Source organism: Acomys minous (assembly GCF_964271855.1).
Source record: "Acomys minous genome assembly, chromosome: 19".
In the NCBI taxonomy this organism is placed as follows: Eukaryota; Metazoa; Chordata; class Mammalia; order Rodentia; family Muridae; genus Acomys; species Acomys minous.
This window is the reverse complement of record NC_140499.1, coordinates 32,703,187-32,722,926: the sequence shown is the minus strand read 5'-3', so window position 1 is coordinate 32,722,926 and position 19,740 is coordinate 32,703,187. Positions and strand designations below refer to the sequence as shown.

The 19,740-nt window shown below is 46.0% G+C and overlaps 1 protein-coding gene across 4 annotated transcripts in view; it reads left to right on the top strand.

The window, feature by feature from the left end:
• SMAD9 (SMAD family member 9) overlaps nt 1–18,212 on the top strand; it is a 46,614-nt gene extending 28,402 nt beyond the window's left edge. For all 4 annotated transcript variants that reach the window (XM_084768730.1, XM_084768733.1, XM_084768731.1 and 1 more), the window contains 4 exons: nt 3,449–3,706; nt 5,287–5,508; nt 10,531–10,787; nt 14,270–18,212. In XM_084768730.1, the coding sequence (XP_084624856.1) occupies nt 3,449–3,706; nt 5,287–5,508; nt 10,531–10,787; nt 14,270–14,413 (881 nt within the window). In that variant the 3' untranslated portion in view covers nt 14,414–18,212. The remainder of the gene's footprint in view (nt 1–3,448; nt 3,707–5,286; nt 5,509–10,530; nt 10,788–14,269) is intronic.
• Nucleotides 18,213–19,740: the final 1,528 nt, after the last annotated feature.

Here is a 19,740-nt window from a genome sequence, read left to right as displayed (position 1 = left end):
AAAGGCTTGTAAGCTTGGTAGGGGCTTGAAAAAAATGTGGTCTTATTTAGGAGTGGAGTTAGGAAAACTAAGCCCTTTCTAGTTCTTAAGAGATTGTGTGCCTTGATGATAATTAACACTTCCTGCTCCCACTCGGTGCAGACAGAAACCAATGACCCTTAGAGTTTTAGACTGAAAACTGGGTGTGGGCTTCATTTTGCTAAGCATCTGAAACAGCCAAGGGGGATTGCTGAAGGAGTCCAAGGCTGAAACAAAGGGTTGGGGAAGATAGGCCATTGTTCCTAAATGTGAAATTTTTGTTTGTTATTTTCCGGGGCTTCATACACGCAAGATAGTGCCCTTTCACCGCACGGCACCTTCGTGCCCCTCTCCCCTTTGGCTGGGAGTTAAACCCAGGCCTTGCACATCATATGGGAGCCTTCTGCCACTGACCTGTACTTGCAGCCCTTAAAAATGCTTACGATTTTATGATTGAAAATTACTTTTTGCCAACTCTTCGCACACCCACGCGAGCATGCATGCGTGTGTGTCCATCCATATATCTCTGCATTTTGGAAGAAGTTCACTCTACCTTCACCGGCTGTAGCAGTTTTACTGGCAATCTTTTTGGGTGGGGTGGCCTTCCAGGGGGAAGCAGTTTTTAATGGACATCTTCTCTCTTTGGTTGGCTTTCTGGCTAGTTCCAGGGACTTGGAGATGAGTTCCGCTGCGCTGTCTGGATGACAGCCCAAATACTCTCCTGCGGTGTTGTGTTCACTCGCCCCCCCCTCCCGCCTCCCCCCCCCCCCCCATCCCACATCAGAGGTTTGTCAACAGGCCACGCTTTAAGTTCCGCAAACTGGGATTGGGATAGGGGCGCGGTGAAGGGAGGCTGGCGGGGGGGGGGGGGGGGGGGGGAGGGGGAGGGGAGGAGGGGGAGGGGAGGAGGGGGAGGGGGCGGGCGAGCGGGCGGGCTAGCTTCCAGGGATTGGGATCCTGTCTGGGAAGGTGACTGAAAGGTTCCGAGGCCCCAGCAAACTTTATGAGTTCGCTCTGAATCCTATCTTGCCTTCTTCCCTCTTTCTTTCTGGACTCTCTTTACATGTCAGGAATCTAAAGGCACGCATGGCTTGAATGCCCCCGTGTGAGAACAGCCATAGCCACATAACATGATTCTGAACTAAACAAAACCCCATTAATAATATCTGAGTTTATATTAAAAATGGCTTGAAGGTTTGGCTTATACTAGACCTCTGCAGTACACATTAAAATGGAAAACTGATCATTAAGGAATTCTTTCTGGGACTAGAGAGATGACTCAGCTGGTAAGAACACAGGCTGTTCTTGCAAAGGACCCCAGTTTGGTTCCCAGCACCGATATTGGCTGTAACTCCAGCTCCGGGGAATCCAGCTCCTTCTGTGATCATTTGCATGCACCCACCTCACCACACCCATAATTAGAAAATAAAATTTTCAAAAGTACTTTCTGAGTAGCAATCCTAAAATGTAATTGCTAATTTGAAGCGTTGTGTAAAAATGCACTTTGTTTTCTTTTTAGGTACTCAAAAGCCCATTTTTAAAGAATTTTCTTTTTTTTAAATTTCAGTTTAAGTTTCTCTTAAGATGACAGTCTGAATATTTTACATATGTAGATAGCTTTTGTGTAATTAGTTTTAGGTTTAAATTTCTAAAAAGATAGGCCAAGATTATACTAATTTAAAATCATATATAATATTAATTTTAATAACATTTAAGCTACAGGGTTTGGTTTGGTTTTGTTTGTTTACTTCTAACACATTTTTAATAGAATGAGGTGATATTCCTTACGGGAACAGAACTGAAACTGGCCTGGAATCCTCCTTCCTGAGGGCTGGCTCTCAGTATCTGAAGGAGCTATGCAAGCTTCTAAGGGAGAAAAGTAGTCCTACCCAGCTGTAAAGCTATGGACTGTGACAATGAGCAGTGTGGCGAGATATCCTTGGGGGCACAATAGTGGCACTTTCATCTGAGGGGTGATAACCAGTAGCTGCCTAATCTGACAGCCCTCTAGAACCTCAAGCTGTTGCTATGGTCAGAGCTCTGCCCTCATGGCATTTTCAGGGTCCAATCTGTTTTTTTTTTTCATGTTACAGAAAAACTGGGGTCCCTCTTTTGGGACCTTAGTGTCATTAATCAAATAATTTAGGCTCATGCCTTTAATCCCAGCTCTCAGGAGGCAGGGTTAGGTGGATCTCTGAGTTCAAGGCCAGCCTGGTCTCCAGAGCAAGTTCAAGGGCAGTCAGGGATACATGGAGAAACCCTGTCTTTAAAAACCAATAATAACAATAGTTATTTTTATTACTATGATGATGATGATGATGATGATGATGATGATGATGATGATGATGGAACTGACAAGGAAGAAAACTCAAGGCCAGTTGTCTTAGACTAAGCTTGAGTGACAGGCAGCCGAGAAGGTAGTCAGTCTGTCTTGGAAGCTGCCCAGAGGAGGGAGAGAGGAAGCTGCCCAAGAGAGAAAGCCACGCTCTTCAAGTCAGGAAAGGAGACAGAAAAGTTATCCTTTTCTGAGGAATTCAGAAAGGCAGGCAGGCTGCCTGGCAGACTCCATAAGTAGTTGCCTCTCGTGTTCGTTTTAATGAGTGTGAACCCGGCTGGCACAGGCCTGTAACCCCATCTACTCAAAGGCTGAGACAGCGGGATGCAACCTCAATGCTTGCCTGGCTTATACACTAGGTGGAAGGCCGGCTTGCCTGGGTACCTTAGTGAGACTGTATCTTAGAGTGAAAAGGGGGCTGGGTGTGGCTCCGTGGTAGGGCACTTGTCTAGCATGTGTGAGGCCTGTGGGTTCCACCTCTAGTGCTGAGGAGGTGGGGTGGGGGGCAGAAGGGACCCACTAACTTGAGTAAATCGAATTGATAGCTTTTCATGTTGCCTCTGATCTTGTACTTCATTTGTTCACTTACCACTTGAATTTCACTCGATAGCTTTTGGCCTCTTGCTTTTCGATCATTGTGAAAAGGACATAGAATATTTCAGCAGCAGCAAAGGGTTTGAAATTGAGGCTCATCATCTAAATAATTCAATGTGGTGTCTAATGGAAAATATTCTGGTCCTCACCTGGGGTTCTGTTGCATTTGGAACCAACTATGCCTCGTTTAAAAAGGACTTTATTGGCAGGGCTGAAGATGCAAACAGATGGGTACCAAGGTGGGAGTGAATGGGAGCCTCCTGAACTTGGTCATTGTGATGGTTTGCTTAAGATGCATTGGGCTGGTAAGTGAGCATAGCCCAAAGGCTCTTCATGAGTAGAGATGAGACCTTTGTGTAGCGTTTTCCATGAACACGATGTATGGAGAGAGGGCTGGTGGAGGAAGAGCAGTCCTCCCGCAAACGGCCAAGGGAAAAAACCATCCTCAGCCCCGTTCCATCTTAATGAGCCAAGCCTTCTCTCTTTCTCTTTTGTTCCCAGTTCTGCCTCCAGTGCTCGTACCGAGACACAGCGAGTACAACCCCCAGCTCAGCCTCTTGGCCAAGTTCCGAAGTGCCTCCCTGCACAGCGAACCCCTCATGCCGCACAACGCCACCTACCCAGACTCTTTCCAGCAGTCTGTCTGTCCTGCGCCTCCCTCCTCGCCAGGCCACGTGTTCCCGCAGTCTCCATGCCCCACCAGCTACCCACACTCCCCAGGAAGTCCTTCCGAGTCAGACAGTCCATATCAACACTCAGGTCAGTCTGTGGGAAGTGGGGGACCACCTGTAACTGTGGCGCCTTGCAGGTCTATGGTGCCTTTTGGTTTACAGAACCATCTGTGGGCCTAGGCTGTCTCACTCACCGCCTTCCAGGATGACCAAGTTTGGATCTGTTTTGGAGACGAACTGCAGATGCAGACTTTTGGAAACCAAGGAGAAGTTAACACCTTCCCTGGACATTTACAAAACATGTGATGGTTCGTTCGTTTGATTTGAAACATGGTCCTGCTTGTATACGGGCTGGTCTTGAACCCACCGTTCACTTGTGTCCGTTTCTCCAACGCTGGAGTTACAGGCTTATGCCACTTTTGCTGAGTGTAGAAGTAAGACGCACATACAATTGTATAACAAATAAAAAAAAATTAGAAATGTAAATACTAAAAGAAAGGGCTAGCGTCGTAGCTCAGCAGCTGAAGGCACTTACTACTTAAGTCTGCCAACCTGAGTTACATCCATAGAGCTACGTAAAGGTGGGAGGAGAAAACGGACTCCACAAAGTTGTCCTCTGACCTCCACACAAACACTATGCACGCACGTAATTTAATGCTGGATGGTAATAGCACCTGCCTTTAATCCCAGCACTCGGGAGGCAGAGGCAGGCGGATCTCTGTGAGTTCGAGGCCAGCCTGGTCTACAAAGCGAGTCCAGGACAGCCAAGGCTACACAGAGAAACCCTGTCTGGAAAAAACAAAACAAAACCAAATCTTTATTTAAGAAAAAGAAAACCTGTAGAGGGCCACATTCTCTATGGAACACACAGATATCCATTTACATGTAACAAAGGTGTATTTTAGGGAGAGCTGGCTTCCCAACTTTGATAGGTCTGTCCACGGATGGAAGGAGAACAAAGAACATCACCCTGCTGGCGGGAGCCGGCGGGATCCAGCCAATACAGGCCATCTTTTACAGGCAGGGGTGTGTTGTGCGAATCTGTCACTCACAGTATAGTTACCCTGTCCTGACACCACTGGCCCCAATACTATGTTTCAAGCACATGCAGGGAAGTTCTTCATGGAATACGTAATGGATGAGCAGGCATTGAGGACGATCTGCTGAGCACATCATATTAAACTATTGGTTTTTTTTTTTTTTAATCATTATTTTGTTGCAGAATTACACCTTTTGACATGTGGGGTTCAGCTCAGTTCCGTAACAACAGGATGCTGCTGTCTTTCTCTGGTAAAGAGGAGGTGACCTGCCACATGGCTTTTACCTGCTTGCTTTGGGTCTGGCAACATTTTGCACCAATCTGTCCATGCTGTCTTTACCCTGGCCCCTCCTTACATATCATCTGTAAACAAAAATGTCTGCAGACTCTCTCTAGCTGTAGAAAATTAACAAGGACCGTGGCCTTAGATGCATGGGTGCAATAAACAAGTGAGCTAGCCCAAGACAGCTCCCGTCAAACAGGCGTGTTCGAAGGACTGTAAAGGAACCCGGTCCTATAGCTAGCGGTCTGGTTTAAAGCCTTTCATCTCTGTTTCGCGTTGGAATCTTGAGCTCGGAGCCCAGAGGCGACAGTTATGTGGTGGTACCTTCTCTCTGGTTTCCTTTCAGACTTTCGGCCAGTTTGCTATGAGGAGCCCCAGCACTGGTGCTCTGTTGCGTACTACGAACTAAACAACCGCGTCGGAGAGACTTTCCAGGCGTCCTCGCGGAGCGTGCTCGTAGACGGCTTCACTGACCCGTCCAATAACAGGAATCGGTTCTGCCTTGGGCTGCTTTCAAATGTAAACAGGAACTCAACAATAGAAAACACCAGGAGGCACATTGGAAAGGGTGAGAACCCACATAGCGTGGCTACACTGTGGCTTCTGAGCTAACGGAAACCGGCTAGACTTCGGCCATGTAGCCCACGGGACAGTAGATTCTCTTTCAGGGGTGGCCTGGGGTGAGTGCTGTGAAGACATGACATCGGGCCAAATGTGGTGGCATAGGCCTGTAATCCCAGAACTGGGAGGGTAGAGACAGGAGGCTAGACAGCCCGGGCTACATAAGGTCCTAGCTACAAAAACCAACAAATAAAACCCACAATAAATATGACGGCAGGATAAGGTTATTCAATAGAAGTACGTATTGTTATTATTATTTTGTTATTATATATGCACATTTTAAGATTTATTTATTTTATTTTATTTGTGTATATGTATCTACAGATATGTATTTGCACCATGTTCATGTCTGATGCCCACAGAAACCAGAGGAAGATGTCAGATCCCCCCTGAACCTAGAGTTACAGATGGTTGTGAGCCACAGTGTGGGTGCTGGGAACTGACCCCAGGTCCCCTGTAAGAGCAGCCAGTGCTCTTAACTGTGAGCCATCTCTCCAGCCCCTTGTAAAGCATCTTTTCTTTTTATCTTTCTTCTTTTATGTTTTTTTGTTGTTGTTGTTTGTTGCTTGTTTTGGTTTTTCAAGACAGGGTTTCTCTGTGTAGCCTTGGCTGTCCTGGACTCACTTCGTAGACGAGGCTGGCCTCGAACTCACAGAGATCCACCTGCCTCCGCCTCCAAGAGTGCTGGGATTACAAGCATGTGCCACCACCATACCTGGCTGGCATCTTTTCTTTATAAAAGCTAATCCGAAGAACTACCAGCATAGGATGTTATCCTGTGGCAAGCATTGAGTTTGACCCTGCAGAACATGCCATATCCTGAGGAAATATTCACAATATATTACTAAATGAGAAAGGCCTTAAAACGTCTTGCAGAATATATTTTCATTTTGTTTTTTGGATTTTTTTTTAACTGCCTCTATAGGGGGCTGGAGAGACGGCAGCCTAGGAGCACTGGCTGCTCTTCCAGAGGTCCTGAGTTCAATTCTCAGCAATCACACAATGGCTCATAACCATCTATAATGGGATCTGGTGCCCTCTTCTGTCATGCAGGCACACATGCAAGTAGAGCACCCATGTGTATGAATAAATAAAAAAATTTTTAATAATGTTGAAAAAAAATTCAATGGCCTTTAAAGTCAGGCTTGGTGGTACATGCCTGAAATCCTTACACGTGGGCAGGAGCCACCAGAGCATTGGAAGTTCAAGAGTTCAAGGTCATCCTCATCTACAGAGAAAACTTGAGGCTAGCATGAGCTACACGCAGCAAAGACTAAATAAACACAAAATAAATAAACAAGACTTAAGGACATATAGCAGAGGCTACCCGTGATTATTTTTGGATAGTGGGTTTCTGGTTAACTTTTGTTTTCCATGTTTTTTTGTTGTTGTTGTTTGTTTCTTTGTTTTTGGCTTTTCGAGACAGGGTCTCTCTATGTTAGCCTTGGCTGTCCTGGACTCACTTTGTACACCAGGTTGGCCTCAAACTCACAATGATCCACCTGCCTCTGCCTCCAAGAGTGCTGGGATTAAAGGTGTGCGCCACCACGCCCAGCTCTGTTTTCCATGTTTTTAAAATTACTATTCTTTTACTCAGGGCCTCATGCCTGCTGGGCCATCAGGGTGCTAGGCAGCCTGTCTGGATCAGATAAGTTTCCTTTAGTGGGCTTCTTCCTCATGGGAGGATGGCGTCGGACCCAGGCTGTGCAGGGCTTTAGATGCTTTGGGCTGAGGAAGGGGGGCCCATTGTGTGAGTGACAGCGATGGGCCAAGCCTGTTCTTCAAGGTCTAGAGCTCCAGGCAATCTTAACAATTAGCCAGCTTTTGAAAGCTCTGCAGAGAGAGAAGGCAGCCAAAGCCAGAGCAACACCAAGTGCCAGCTCCAGGGAGGGGTGCGCTGTGTCAGTGGGTTGAGGATTTACTCAAGGACAGTGGGGAGGCAGCAAGGCTCTCTGAGCTGCTGTGGCATCTCGGTGGCACCTACGTGTGCGTTCCCTGCACGTGAGAGCAGTGGGAGGCGATGCCCGTCCCTGCCTGTTAGTGGTTCCTTGTCAGTGTGTGCTAGCTGCTATCGCAGAGGAGGACCAGAGAGACCCACACGCGCGTTACCCCTAACCCCCAGACTTGAAAGCTGGTGGTAAGAACCAGAGAGTGCAACTGCAGGTTTAGGTGGGTTTCTGAATTAAATGGCCTTCAAGTGTATAACCCTCCCAGAACCGATTGTATACGATAGCTAAGATTTTTGTCAACTGACCTTGGTCTGGGTGTGTTCAGGGGGTGGTTTTCATCCAGGTGAAAGCCTTATCCGCAAACTCAGCACAAGTTGGCAAAGGATCGAGAGGGAAGGTGGGTCCCTAGGAGAAGAAGCAGAGCCCAGGGCGAACATATGAGCCGGCTCTGAATCTGAGGTGAGGGCAGAACCCCGTCTACAGGCTGGCCTCCTGCTAGAGACAGCAGTATCTCCAGGAGCCACGGAGTCACGTGATTTCATTTGGCTCAGCATATAGGCCAATGCAGTGGCCCTGAGCCCTGTGTCAGTGTCACGATCACCTGGGGCAGATCTGTTCTCAAGGTTGAGCTCGCCTTGGAGTCTTTTAGTGGAGTGGTGAGGCATTCAACAGCCTGTTCCCTCAGCCACTGCCTAAATGGTGAGCAATTTGCATTTCAGTACAAGTTAGTGCTGCTCTGTGGCTTCCTCTAGGAAGCCCACAAGGGAGGAGCTATGTGGAGTGGAGCCCAGGATTAGATGGGGTGATTGGTTTTTTGTTGTTGTTGCTTTGTTCTTATGGTTGTTTTTTCAAGACAGTTTTTCTGTGTAGACTTGGTTGTCCTGGACTCACTTTGTAGACCAGGCTGGCCTCGAACTCACAGCGATCCTCCTGCCTCTGCCTTTCACATAAGACATTGGACAACATTTTATGTAATTCATTGACCTGCTCCTTTCTTGGATAGTGGCACAGAGCCTCCTGAATCTGTAACTGTCGGGATTTCAGCTCAATGGGGGATCCATTCGTCCTTGTGACATATGGCATTCCTCCACACTAGTTCAGAGGGGCAGCATGCAAGTGGGTCTCTCTGGTCCTCCTCTTTGATGGCAGCTAGCACACACTGACAAGGAACCACTGACATGCAGAAACAAGCTTCACCTGCCACTGCTCTCACGTGCAGGGAACGCACACGTAAGTGCCACCATGAAGGGCAGAGCCGACGATGCCACCGCAGCTCAGAGAGCCTTGCTGCCTCCCCACTGTCCTTGAGTAAATCCCCAACCCACTGACATAGCGCACCCCTCCCTGGAGCTGGCACTTGGCGTTGCTCTGGCCTTGGCTGCCTTCTCCTCTGCAGAGCTTTTCAAAAGCTGGCTAATTGTTAAGATCGCCTGGAGCTCCGGAGAGTGATGAATAGGCCACTTGGTGCTCAGCTACACAACTGAATGTCCCATCACTGTCCATTACTCTCAACCATCCCCGCCCCCATTGTGCACAAGCACAGCCAGGGGAGGCAGCACTGGCTTTGCTTGGTGAGGGTCCAGCAGAGGCACTGTGTTCCAGCCAATCAGAGACATTCCTTCCAGTTCCTCAGGGTCACCAGTGCCTGAGCTGTGGGTGTCAGGCCTGAATCCCAGCATGGAAGAAAACAGAGAAGAAAGCTGAGGGCAATTAAGAGGAGGAGGAGGAGGAGAGGGCATGGAGGGTAGTTTGGAGGGGGAGGGGAGACGTGGGGTTTTGTTTGAGTCTGGCCTATTTTCTAGCAATCTACAGTTCCCTCCACTTAGGCTTTTTAACAGCTGAGTAAAATTTCGTTGTGTGTGTGCACGCACCACACCTTATTTACTCAGGCTGCCCCCTTTTGAAATGTAATCCCAAGAATGTAAGGTAAACTGATAAAAGCTATAAATTGCTTGTAGTTTTACATGCCTGTGTGTGGAAGTGAGGTGAGAGGGTCCCGGTTCTCAGGGGCACATGTGTGATTTATAGAGGTAAGTGACATGCCTCTGAAATTAAATACATTAAATTCAACTCAATTTTAGTTTGGAGTCAGGGTCTCACTGTGCAGCCCTGGCTGGCCTGAACGCTATGGAAGCCAGGCTGGAATCAAACTCACCTGCCTCTGCCTTCCGAGTGCTGGCATGAAGGTGTGAGCCAAAGAAATAGGTTTATAACTTGCTCGATTCTTCAAGCCCTGGAGTAGGTGTAGTGTGTGGATTTCAGTCACATTTACCTGATATTAGCTGGACCTCCTACTATAACTTTTTGTTTACATGTGGGTGTGAAAGACTTTGTAAGGTTTTGCTTTGCATGTTTTTTTTTTGTTTGTTTGTTTTTGGTTTTTCGAAACAGGGTTTCTCTGTGTAGCCTTGGCTGTCTTGTACCCACTTTGTAGACCAGGCTGGCCTTGAACTCACAGCGATCCACCTGCCTCGCCTTCTGAGTGCTGGGATTAAAGACGTGGGTCACCGCGCTCGACTTCATGTTTTTTTTTTTTTAACCTAGTATCAGGGAAGCTAATTCTGAAGTGAATGAGATCAAAAGTGATGGAGACCACTTACTCATTTTTGAGAATGGCCATTCATGTGGGTTGGGTTTAATTTGTTTTTCTTTATTTTATGTGTATGGATGGTGTGCAACATGTATATGCAATGCCCAAAAAGGCCAGAAGAGGGCGACAGATCCTATTAAATAGAAATTACAGATGGCTGTGAGCTGCAATTTGGGTGCTGAAAACGGAGCCATCTCTCCAGTCCTTAGAGTATGTTTTTTTGTTTTGTTTTGTTTTGTTTTTTGTTTTTGTTTTTGTTTTTTTTTAACACATCTGTAGGAAAAGCTAAAGAAGAAAAGTGGGTATTTGGGGCACACGCACCTTCACTTATATGACCAGTGTGTAGAGGGTCCCCATTGCACTTTGCTTGAGGTGCTTGAGTCACCGAGAAGGAAGCAGAGTAGGAAGAGCGTGGTTTTTATGTCCACAGGTGTGCATTTGTACTATGTTGGAGGTGAGGTATATGCGGAGTGTGTGAGCGACAGCAGCATCTTCGTCCAGAGCCGGAACTGCAACTACCAGCATGGCTTTCACCCAGCCACTGTCTGCAAGATCCCCAGCGGCTGTAGCCTCAAGGTCTTCAACAACCAGCTCTTCGCCCAGCTGCTCGCCCAGTCAGTGCACCACGGCTTTGAAGTTGTATATGAGCTGACCAAGATGTGCACAATTCGGATGAGCTTTGTAAAGGTGAGGGCATCGACTTTGCCTTGTAGAGTGGAAAATGGCTAGAAAGCACAAATTCAGGATAACAGCTTTGTGTTTCCTTTCTTTTCTTTCATGTATTGATTCTTGTCTTTTTTTTTTAATTGTCTAGTCAAACTTCCACTGCCCATATATTCCTGTGTATAGGGCCAACCAAGGGAACTGGTGTGGTTGAGGTCAACCTACCAGGGGCCATGCTCTTGAAAACTGACTCTCCCTAAAAGCTGTCAACTGTCTTCATTAGGACTGGGGGACTCATGAACCGCCCTTGACTGGTTCTCTAATGTAGCCCCCCTCCTTCCCCTCTCTAATATATATATTAAGCCCCTATCTCACTATATGTAGTTCTGGCTTCCCTGAAACTCACTCACTCACCAGGCTAACTAGAGTCTCACAGATGTCTGTCTTCTGGGATTAAAAGTGTGTGTCACACAGCCAGCTGCAGCAGCAACAACCCTCTGGAGGAAACATTATCCACAGTTTATAGGAAGGTATAAGTATGTACCGACTTGTTTAACAATTATATGAAAAATTCACATTTTGCCTTAGAAGGAAAACCCAATTAAGTGGCAGTGTGACCGAGTTGCACATGAAGATGCGGGGGTGATAATGATGGACAGGCCCGAAGGCTGCAGAGACTTCCCATCGCTCAGCTAGCCAGGCGCTGCTGCCACCAAACATGAACTAGACCTTCCTGTCAGTAGGGAAAGCTGCCAGGCAAATGTAGGAAATACATTTATAGATAAAACACGAAAGAGAACCGTCTCTAACTAAGACAGCACTAATCAGTGCTGGCACAGACAGCTTTCGGGATAGGAACACCGAGGCAGATGTGAACAAGTCAGGGAAGTCAATCTGATATTTAAAAATCTGGACTTGCTTACCAAACTCTGTTGATGTGTGGTTTTCACAGTGGCACGAACCCCACCGAGGGAAGGAGCACGGCTTTCTCCAAAACTCTTACATTTTCTTTTAAATTTGTTTTGTGTGTATGGGTGTTTTGTTTGCATGTGTGTCTGTGTACTGCATGCATGCAGTGCCCCGAAAGGCCAGGAGATGGCATCAGATCCCCTGCAGCTGGAGTTACTGATGGTGGTGAGCGGCCAAGTGGGTGCTGGGAATTGAACACAGACAGGTCCTTCGCAAGAGCAGCCAGTGCTCTTAACAGCGGAACCATCTCTCCAGGTCTTGTTTTCTGCTTTAAAAGCAGTGCTAGGGATGAAACCCAGGGCTTGCTGAAGTGATTCAGATAAGTGCCCTCTCCTGAGCTACATTCACATCCTCCTGCAGTGGGGGCTGCTTGCCAGGCCATCGCGGAAGAGGATGCTATCAGTGCTGATTTGACTGGAGGTGCTAGGGTGGGTTAGTGGGCAGGGGGCTCCCCTTTTCTGAGGGTCAGGGGAAGGGAGGAGAGGGAGGAAGGTAGGCCTGGAAGAAGGGGGAAGTTACTATCTAAAGTGAATAAATAAGTTAAATATATATGAAAAAATAAATAATTAATGATCATTTGAAAAAAGTTAGTTACCATACACAGTAGTGCATGCCTATAATCCCATCACTTGGGAAGGCAGAGGCAGGCGGGTCCCTGTGAGTTTGAGGCCAGCCTGGCCCACAAAGCTAGTATAGGACAGCCAAGACTACACAGAGAAATCTTGTCTCAAAAAATAAAAATGAAAATAAACAAAACAAAATATGTATAGTTTTCAATTAAAATGTCTTCATTTTTAACATTTAGAAATGTAAACTTTAATAAGTATATAGGTCAGCTTGCGGAAAAGCTGGCTAAGATACATAAAGTAGGAGATACAAGTGTCTATACTTCATTCTTTTTGCAGAATATTTATCAAGGTTGTTTAATATACATTTTTTTCATCTGACATTTTGGAAGTCATTTATTGTAAAGATAAACATTTTGTCTGTTAACAAAATGTCTTCCTAAAGACACCTCTCTCACAAGGACAAAACTGCTTTATTCTATCTTTGACATTCAAAGATGAAAGGAAACCCTGGAAATTTTCCAGGTGCAGTGCCTCCGTGGGGCCAGCAGGGGACACTAACTTGCCGCTAGAGAACTGCCCTTTCACTGGGACAGTTACTTTCCCCTGGTCTGTTTTTTAATGAGGATGAGCTGTGGCTATCTCATAGGTCATTATTATAATACAAGCATGCCTAGAAATATTATTATTTCCCAACATCAACTAGATGTTTCTCAGATACACAACAAATGTATAGAGCTTCAAACTTTAAGTCACTGAAAACAGACTGCCACTGCTTTTCTGAGCTCCTGGCAGCCTTCTTCTTACAGCTCCTCCCCGTCAGGAGAAGGAAGAAACTCAGGAGCATGCGCAGACTGGGCACAGACTTGAGCGCCAAGATCCACTGCCAGTCCTGCAAGGAGTTAAACAAAATAAAAACTGCCAATGATTACATTTTTTTTTTTTAGGTGACTAGACACTGGTGGTGACCATAGTAAGTGAAAGACTAGATCATCTTTAAGGTCTTTGTCAGCTCAGATTTTGCTGGCCATTGGACAACTATTCATTGAGCAGATGCCCGTGGCGGGCCAGGCGCTGCTGTGGGTGGTGGCATGGATTGCTGGTTATACACAGGCCTCTGCCTTCTGAGGGGACCTGTGAACTGGTAGAGAGGCAGGCAGTAAGCAACAACTGAGTAGAATGAATGGAGCAAAGGGAAAGAGAGAGGATATAGGCAAAGGAGGCATCACAGAAGCAGCGTGTGCGAGCAGAGGCCTGGAGGTCCCGCATCCTCTGTGTAGAAAGCAGTAGCGGGGCTGCCTGTCAGAGCCTTGTGTTGGGGCTGATGAGATGGGACCATTCCTGAGAGCCGAGCAGAGTTCAGCACCTTGTGATGCTGCGAGGCTCTGAGAAGAGGAGTTTCGCGGTTCAACTAGGTTTTGTTTGTTTGTTTGGGGACAGAGTCATTTTGTGTAATCCAATCTGGCCTTGGACTCTGCACCTTCCTGCTCCGTTCTCTCTCCTGCTGGGGTTACAGGCATACGCCACCACACCCAGCTTCGGTCCGCCTTAAAAGGGTCATTCTGGGTGCTAAGCGGAGAAAAGGTATGCGGCAGGTGAGGTAGGAGGGAAGGAGCTGGTAAGAAACTATTGCCCAGGACCTGGGTTCAAATTCCCAGCATCCATGTGGTGGCTCGCAGCCACCTGAAACTCCAGTTCCAGTTCCAGTTCCAGTTTTGTGCAGACACAGGCTTCTGCACGAAGACGAGAGCCCCTTTCCTTGTAATGGGGAGATGGTTGCCAGCCTCTCCCATGTGATGTGGAGAGCCCCAGACCACTGCTAAATAGGTATAAATAAGACAACAGAGAAACCCTGAGGTTTCTGTTCCATGGAGGCATCCCTTCCCACAGGAAGCCCGTGGGCCCTACATCCCCCTGGGGACCTCTAGCAAGGAGGCACCATTCAGTCTGCGCTCTTTTCTTCCTTTGCAGGGCTGGGGAGCGGAGTATCATCGCCAGGATGTCACAAGCACACCCTGCTGGATTGAGATTCACCTTCATGGGCCACTGCAGTGGCTGGATAAGGTGCTAACTCAGATGGGCTCCCCACACAACCCTATTTCTTCAGTGTCCTAACAGTCATATCGTCAGCTACACTTCCACAGACTAGATGCAGGCACGGCGGCTTCTGTCAGTACAGCCTGCAGCTAATGGAAGTTTCTGGATGCAGCTGTAAATACGTATAATGTGTATTATTCACATTTAAAAAAAATCACCATTTGTTTTGTGCTGCCTAGTTAACCTGGGGCTAGTGCTGTGTGGTTGAAAAAAGCATGTTTCCCAGGCCAATGCTATAATTAGAAGCCATGTCTTTTGTGAAAAGGGAAACAGTTATGTGAAGGGCATTGGCAGAATGCGAGGCCGCTTCAGTCGGCTTGTCACTCTACAGAATGTTGTGCCCCCTAATGGGAACACAAAACTGGTAGAGCACTAGAGCAAAACCCAACCCAACTCACGTAGTTTAAGAGCGCTCACTTGCAATGCGAGAAAGAAGCAAAGCTTGTTCAGTAACCTGTGAGATAAGCCACTGAGATTTTTCTCTTTCGAGTTGGAATATGCATAGCCGGGTACTGCACGATGTCAGGTACGTTTAAACAGATGTAAACTGTGATTGGAAAGGGAGAAACTGTGAAGATTAGAGTCATGTTGCCTCCATCTACCACTGTTTAGGAGGGAAAAAAAATGAGGTTGATGGGCGAAAACAGCTGGGGATGAGCCAGTCCTAAGTGACAAGGTTAGTGCAGAGTTCACTCTCAGGAGCACAGGGGCGCCTGCTTCCACTGGACACCAGGCTCCAGTCTTTGGTTTCCTCCTGTCTGCCCTGTGTACCCTGTGTGCAAGCCTTGTGCAGAGATGACGCTGTAGACCAGAGGGTCGGGAGAGACATCGTGTGGCTACCTACCTGCCCTCTCGAACAGGCCCCTACTGGAGCCTACAAGGCAGGGCACCCACTACCACGTCTCTCCTCCCGGTGCCAGATATCAATTAATTACAGATGATTAAAACAGCAGCAAAGCCTTGGGGGGAAATCTGGAGGCAGCGCTGGGTCACATTATGTGTTGCTTAGCCTGGCACCTGCGCTGATGAAGGTGCCAGCTGCTTGCACCTGCAGCCTCTTGTACAGCTATGAAATACCTCGTATAGCTTCCCAAGCCAAGTGGGAATGTCTCACATGCCCTACATTTTCGAGGAAACAGTGGTAGTGGATAATAAAGCATCTTTAAAACTATCTTATGTATATATACATGCATATATCAGTGTGCATGTATTATTAATGCTTGTTACTTCCTCCTTTGGATGATAAAGGGAAATTTACTCTAGACTTCAAGGTACATGCCACTCATTAGTCGCCCCATTGCTTGTAAGTTTACTTCCTGTCCTTTGAGAAGCAGCACATTAGTTAAGATGGCATTTATACTTTAAAGGACGGTGTTTCGAGAATCCGAGGTTCCTTCATTTAATTGATACTGCATAGCATCAATGCCCATGCATTTGTTGTTTCCCATTCAATTATATTTAAGATAGAAATGATCATGTGAAAAGTCTCACTCACAATGTCTGCTGTATCTATAAAGTCTATCATATATAATCATATATACATACCAGAAAACTCATTACACCTCGCACTAAGCCCTGGGAGCCCACTTAGAGCGTAGACAAACCCAAGCTCGCCGACTCATTAAGTCTGTCTGGTGCACTGTGTGTACCAGGTACGACGTCAGGTGCTGTGGAACTAAATGTACACCAGAGGCAGTCCCCACCTCCATGGAGCTGTAATTCTAACAGTAAACCACTTACACAGACCTTGGCTCTCAGAACCCTTAAAATCCACACGTGAATTTTCTTTGGTTTGAAAAACAATGTAAATGAGTTTTTTATCATCACTATATTGAAGTTCTCCACAGAACAATTAGGTAAATTATCTTTGCATAGGTACTACTTTTATTCTTAGTTACTCCACCTCCTTGCATCCCTATTTTTTCTGATAATTCACCCAGCTTCTTCCTTGGAAAGTCACTCAAATGACATATCCTCCCTGAGTACCCATCCAAGGACACAAAGCATTTGGCCCAGATTTCTACCAGCCCTTTTGATCTCTTCACAAGAGGCCAAACATCCTCTGGCTGCATGTAGCTTCATGGGACTATTCAGCAGTAGACGTTCCAGGTGTGGTGGTGCATACATTTAACTCAGCACAGGGGAGGCAGAGGCAGGGGGACTTCTGTGAATTAAGGCTGGCTTGGCCTACATAATGTGTTTCAGGTCAGTTAGGGTTATACACTGAGACCCTGTCTTAAAACAAAATAAAACAAAGCAAAAAAATAGAAGCCTGAAAAACATAACAACTTGGATTTCCTTGCAGTGTTAAGAAATTAAGACAAAATATCAAAGCGTGCCTGAAATCTTTGAAAAAGGAATCATGATGTAGGCTCGTACATATCACCAGAGAACTTAGCATTGAAGAGACATAAGCCTTCTGCTCATACAACGTAATCACATTTGAATCAGTTTTTTTCCCCCTTGGCCACTAAGAGATGGAACAAAATCATAATGAAACACTTGACTTCAGATTCCCCTGACCATGTGGCAATCAATGAAACACACAAGCAAAAATATGCTTCACAGTGTTGTTTTACAGGATGAAGAGGAAAGTGGGCAGGCCACACAGCGTGGCTCGAGTTGCCCTGGGCAGGGTCATGTAACAGAGGACTGCACCAGCGTGGCCTGCCCACAAGACCCAGGATGTTTGCCGCCACATACAGATCAGTATTTGTGTGAGTCTTAACAAAAACCAGGCGCAGTCAGCTCGTTTCAGCTAGATGATGTTAACAGCTCCTGCAGAATTAGGCCGTTGCCGTTTAACATACACGCTTTGTTGCTTTGTTGCACAGGCAGCCAAGGTAGCCAAGTGCCTAGCATTTAGAACGCTCTTTCACTCTTCTCAGGACTGAGTTGTGCCTATAAGGGCATCAGAAACAACAGGAGTGAATGCATTCTATAAACACTGCCTGTGGGACTTCAAGCTCCTGCTTAACTCTGAATATGCTCCAGGAATCTCCTGTATATGTTTAATAATGTAAAAAAAAAAATACCCTGCATTCCACATTGTCTTCTCTGCTGGGATTCAATAGCTGAACTGTACAAGGGTAGGTGACCCTTACCTATGTTAAGGAGAAGTTTAAATGAATGTACAACAGACAACCAAGAGAAGCCTAGCCTAGCCTTCTGTCCTGGAAATGCTATACGCTTTTAGTTCATTAAAAGTGAATTAATACGATAGATAATGAATCACCTTTTGATATTTCTTTCAAACTCTAGGAAATAATTCTGTGTATGATCTGTAGCTCCCTAAGACGCTTAATCATAAACTGTCCTACTTAGAAAATGGGAGTTTTAAGAATTCTTTATGCTGTAAAAACTTCAGTGGCACTTTGTTTTTGAGACAGGGTTTCTCTGTGTAGCCTTGGCTGTCCTGGACTCCCTGAGTGTTGGGATTACAGGTGTGTGCCACTGTGCCCTGCTGGCACTTTAAAAAAAAAAGGTATTTTGAAATAATTGGCATTACATGTGTAATTTTAAGGATACTTTGCAGACATTTTAGAGGTGGTCGACTGCCTGCTCCCCAGCTTAGCAATAGGTCACAACTCAATAAACCTTTTGTATAGTGAGTTTAATACGTATCTTCATTTGAGCATCCTACCTTAGCAACTCACAACCATGTCAGTCAAGGAACATGTATATATGAGGCTGTTTAGCATGTGATGCTTAAAATACCTGGATATTTAAGGAAACTTTCACTAAAAATCATTTATTTTTCATATGCCATGAAATGTTTCATTGATTAAAATGTTTTCTAAGAGCTTGTGAAACTGCAGATGACTATTAAGTATTTGCAAGGTCCTGTTTGTTTCCCCTGCCCCAACTGGTCCCAGCTACAAGACGGCTGGGGTTCAGAAAGCCTGGGTGAGAGGCAGAGGCTGTACACAATGTACAGTCAGATCTAGAATACTGGGGGGGGAGGGGGGAAAGCTTTAACCTGAGTAATCCATCCTCTTACAGTTAACTGTATTTTAGCTTGTAACCACAGGCTGATATTCTATTAGAAAACAAAACAACCCAAGCATTCCTAGGCAGGCTGTACATGGAGCCTAATCAGTTGAGCACCCTCCCACCTTGAAAAAAGTGTACCATAAGACAATATTGTTTCAGAGTTCTGAAACCTACAAGTCTGAGATTACTCTCCCTATGCCAATGTCGAGGTGCTGGCATACAGATTCTGGAGGTGCGAGAGGAAAAAAATTCTCTTTTTCTAGATAATGGAGGCTGGGTGCATTTTCCTTTTCTTGAAGTCTCCAGCACCCTGCCCATCCATAATCACATCTACTTATTGCAGAATAAGAGCTTATTATGTATTGTCTTCACTGTCTTCTCTGATTGAGTTCACCAATTTTAAAATTTGCCCTCTAGTGAAAATAACCTTACCACTAAGTGCAGCAGTTAATCACTGAAACATAGACTAGACCACCTCAAGCTCTGTAGCCTTACATCTAAAGCCTTTAGTAACAGGTTTCCCATTGGCAGAGCTACAGGGTGGTTTTACCCATCTAAGTGAGCCTTAGCTGGGCTAGGCTGGCATCAAACTTACCTCCCAGGAGAAGGATAGTTTATGTTACAGCCTCATTAACATGTCAGGCTATCATATGGTACATCAGAAATCAGACCTTTGATTTACCTCTGGTTTACTGTGCAGACTAGGCTGGGCTTGTTACTGTGATAACTGGTAGGAGTCTAAAAAAAATATGTTTCAATGTCCAAAACCTTCAGAGGTTGTGTTAAGGCTGGCACACCATTATTCTTTCTGCTGGCTAAAACAAGTCCCATGTCAGTTAATCCTGAATTAAGGAATAGGTAAATAAAAACCTACTGGTGGAAGGAGCTACAGTTGCTGCCAAAAGCCATCAGCATATAGAATGGGGAAGTGTGGACAAACTAAAGTACACCTACTCTAAAGCAAAAACGTTTACTGACAGGTTTTAAGGGGACAAGAATTTCCAGTGTGACAGGCAATCATGAAGTTGTATTGGAAACTATGCTAATTCCTATCTAACTTCATGAATGGGTATCTACTTCATTCTTAATACCCTAGAGAAAGACTCTGAGCCCCTCAGTGACCTACTCTTGGGCTTAACAGGTATTTAAGCCATCTACAAGTTCTTAAAACATAAATCCAATCCATGTCATTTATGTCTATTTGTGTCACACTTTCCTACTTACTCTATATCTGAAGCTGTATAAGCTGGGCTACAAAAGTTAACAAGTTCTGAGGCTGGGTGTGGTGGCACACGCCTTTAATCCCAGCACTTGGGAGGCAGAAGCTGGTGGATGGATGTGAGCTCGAGGCC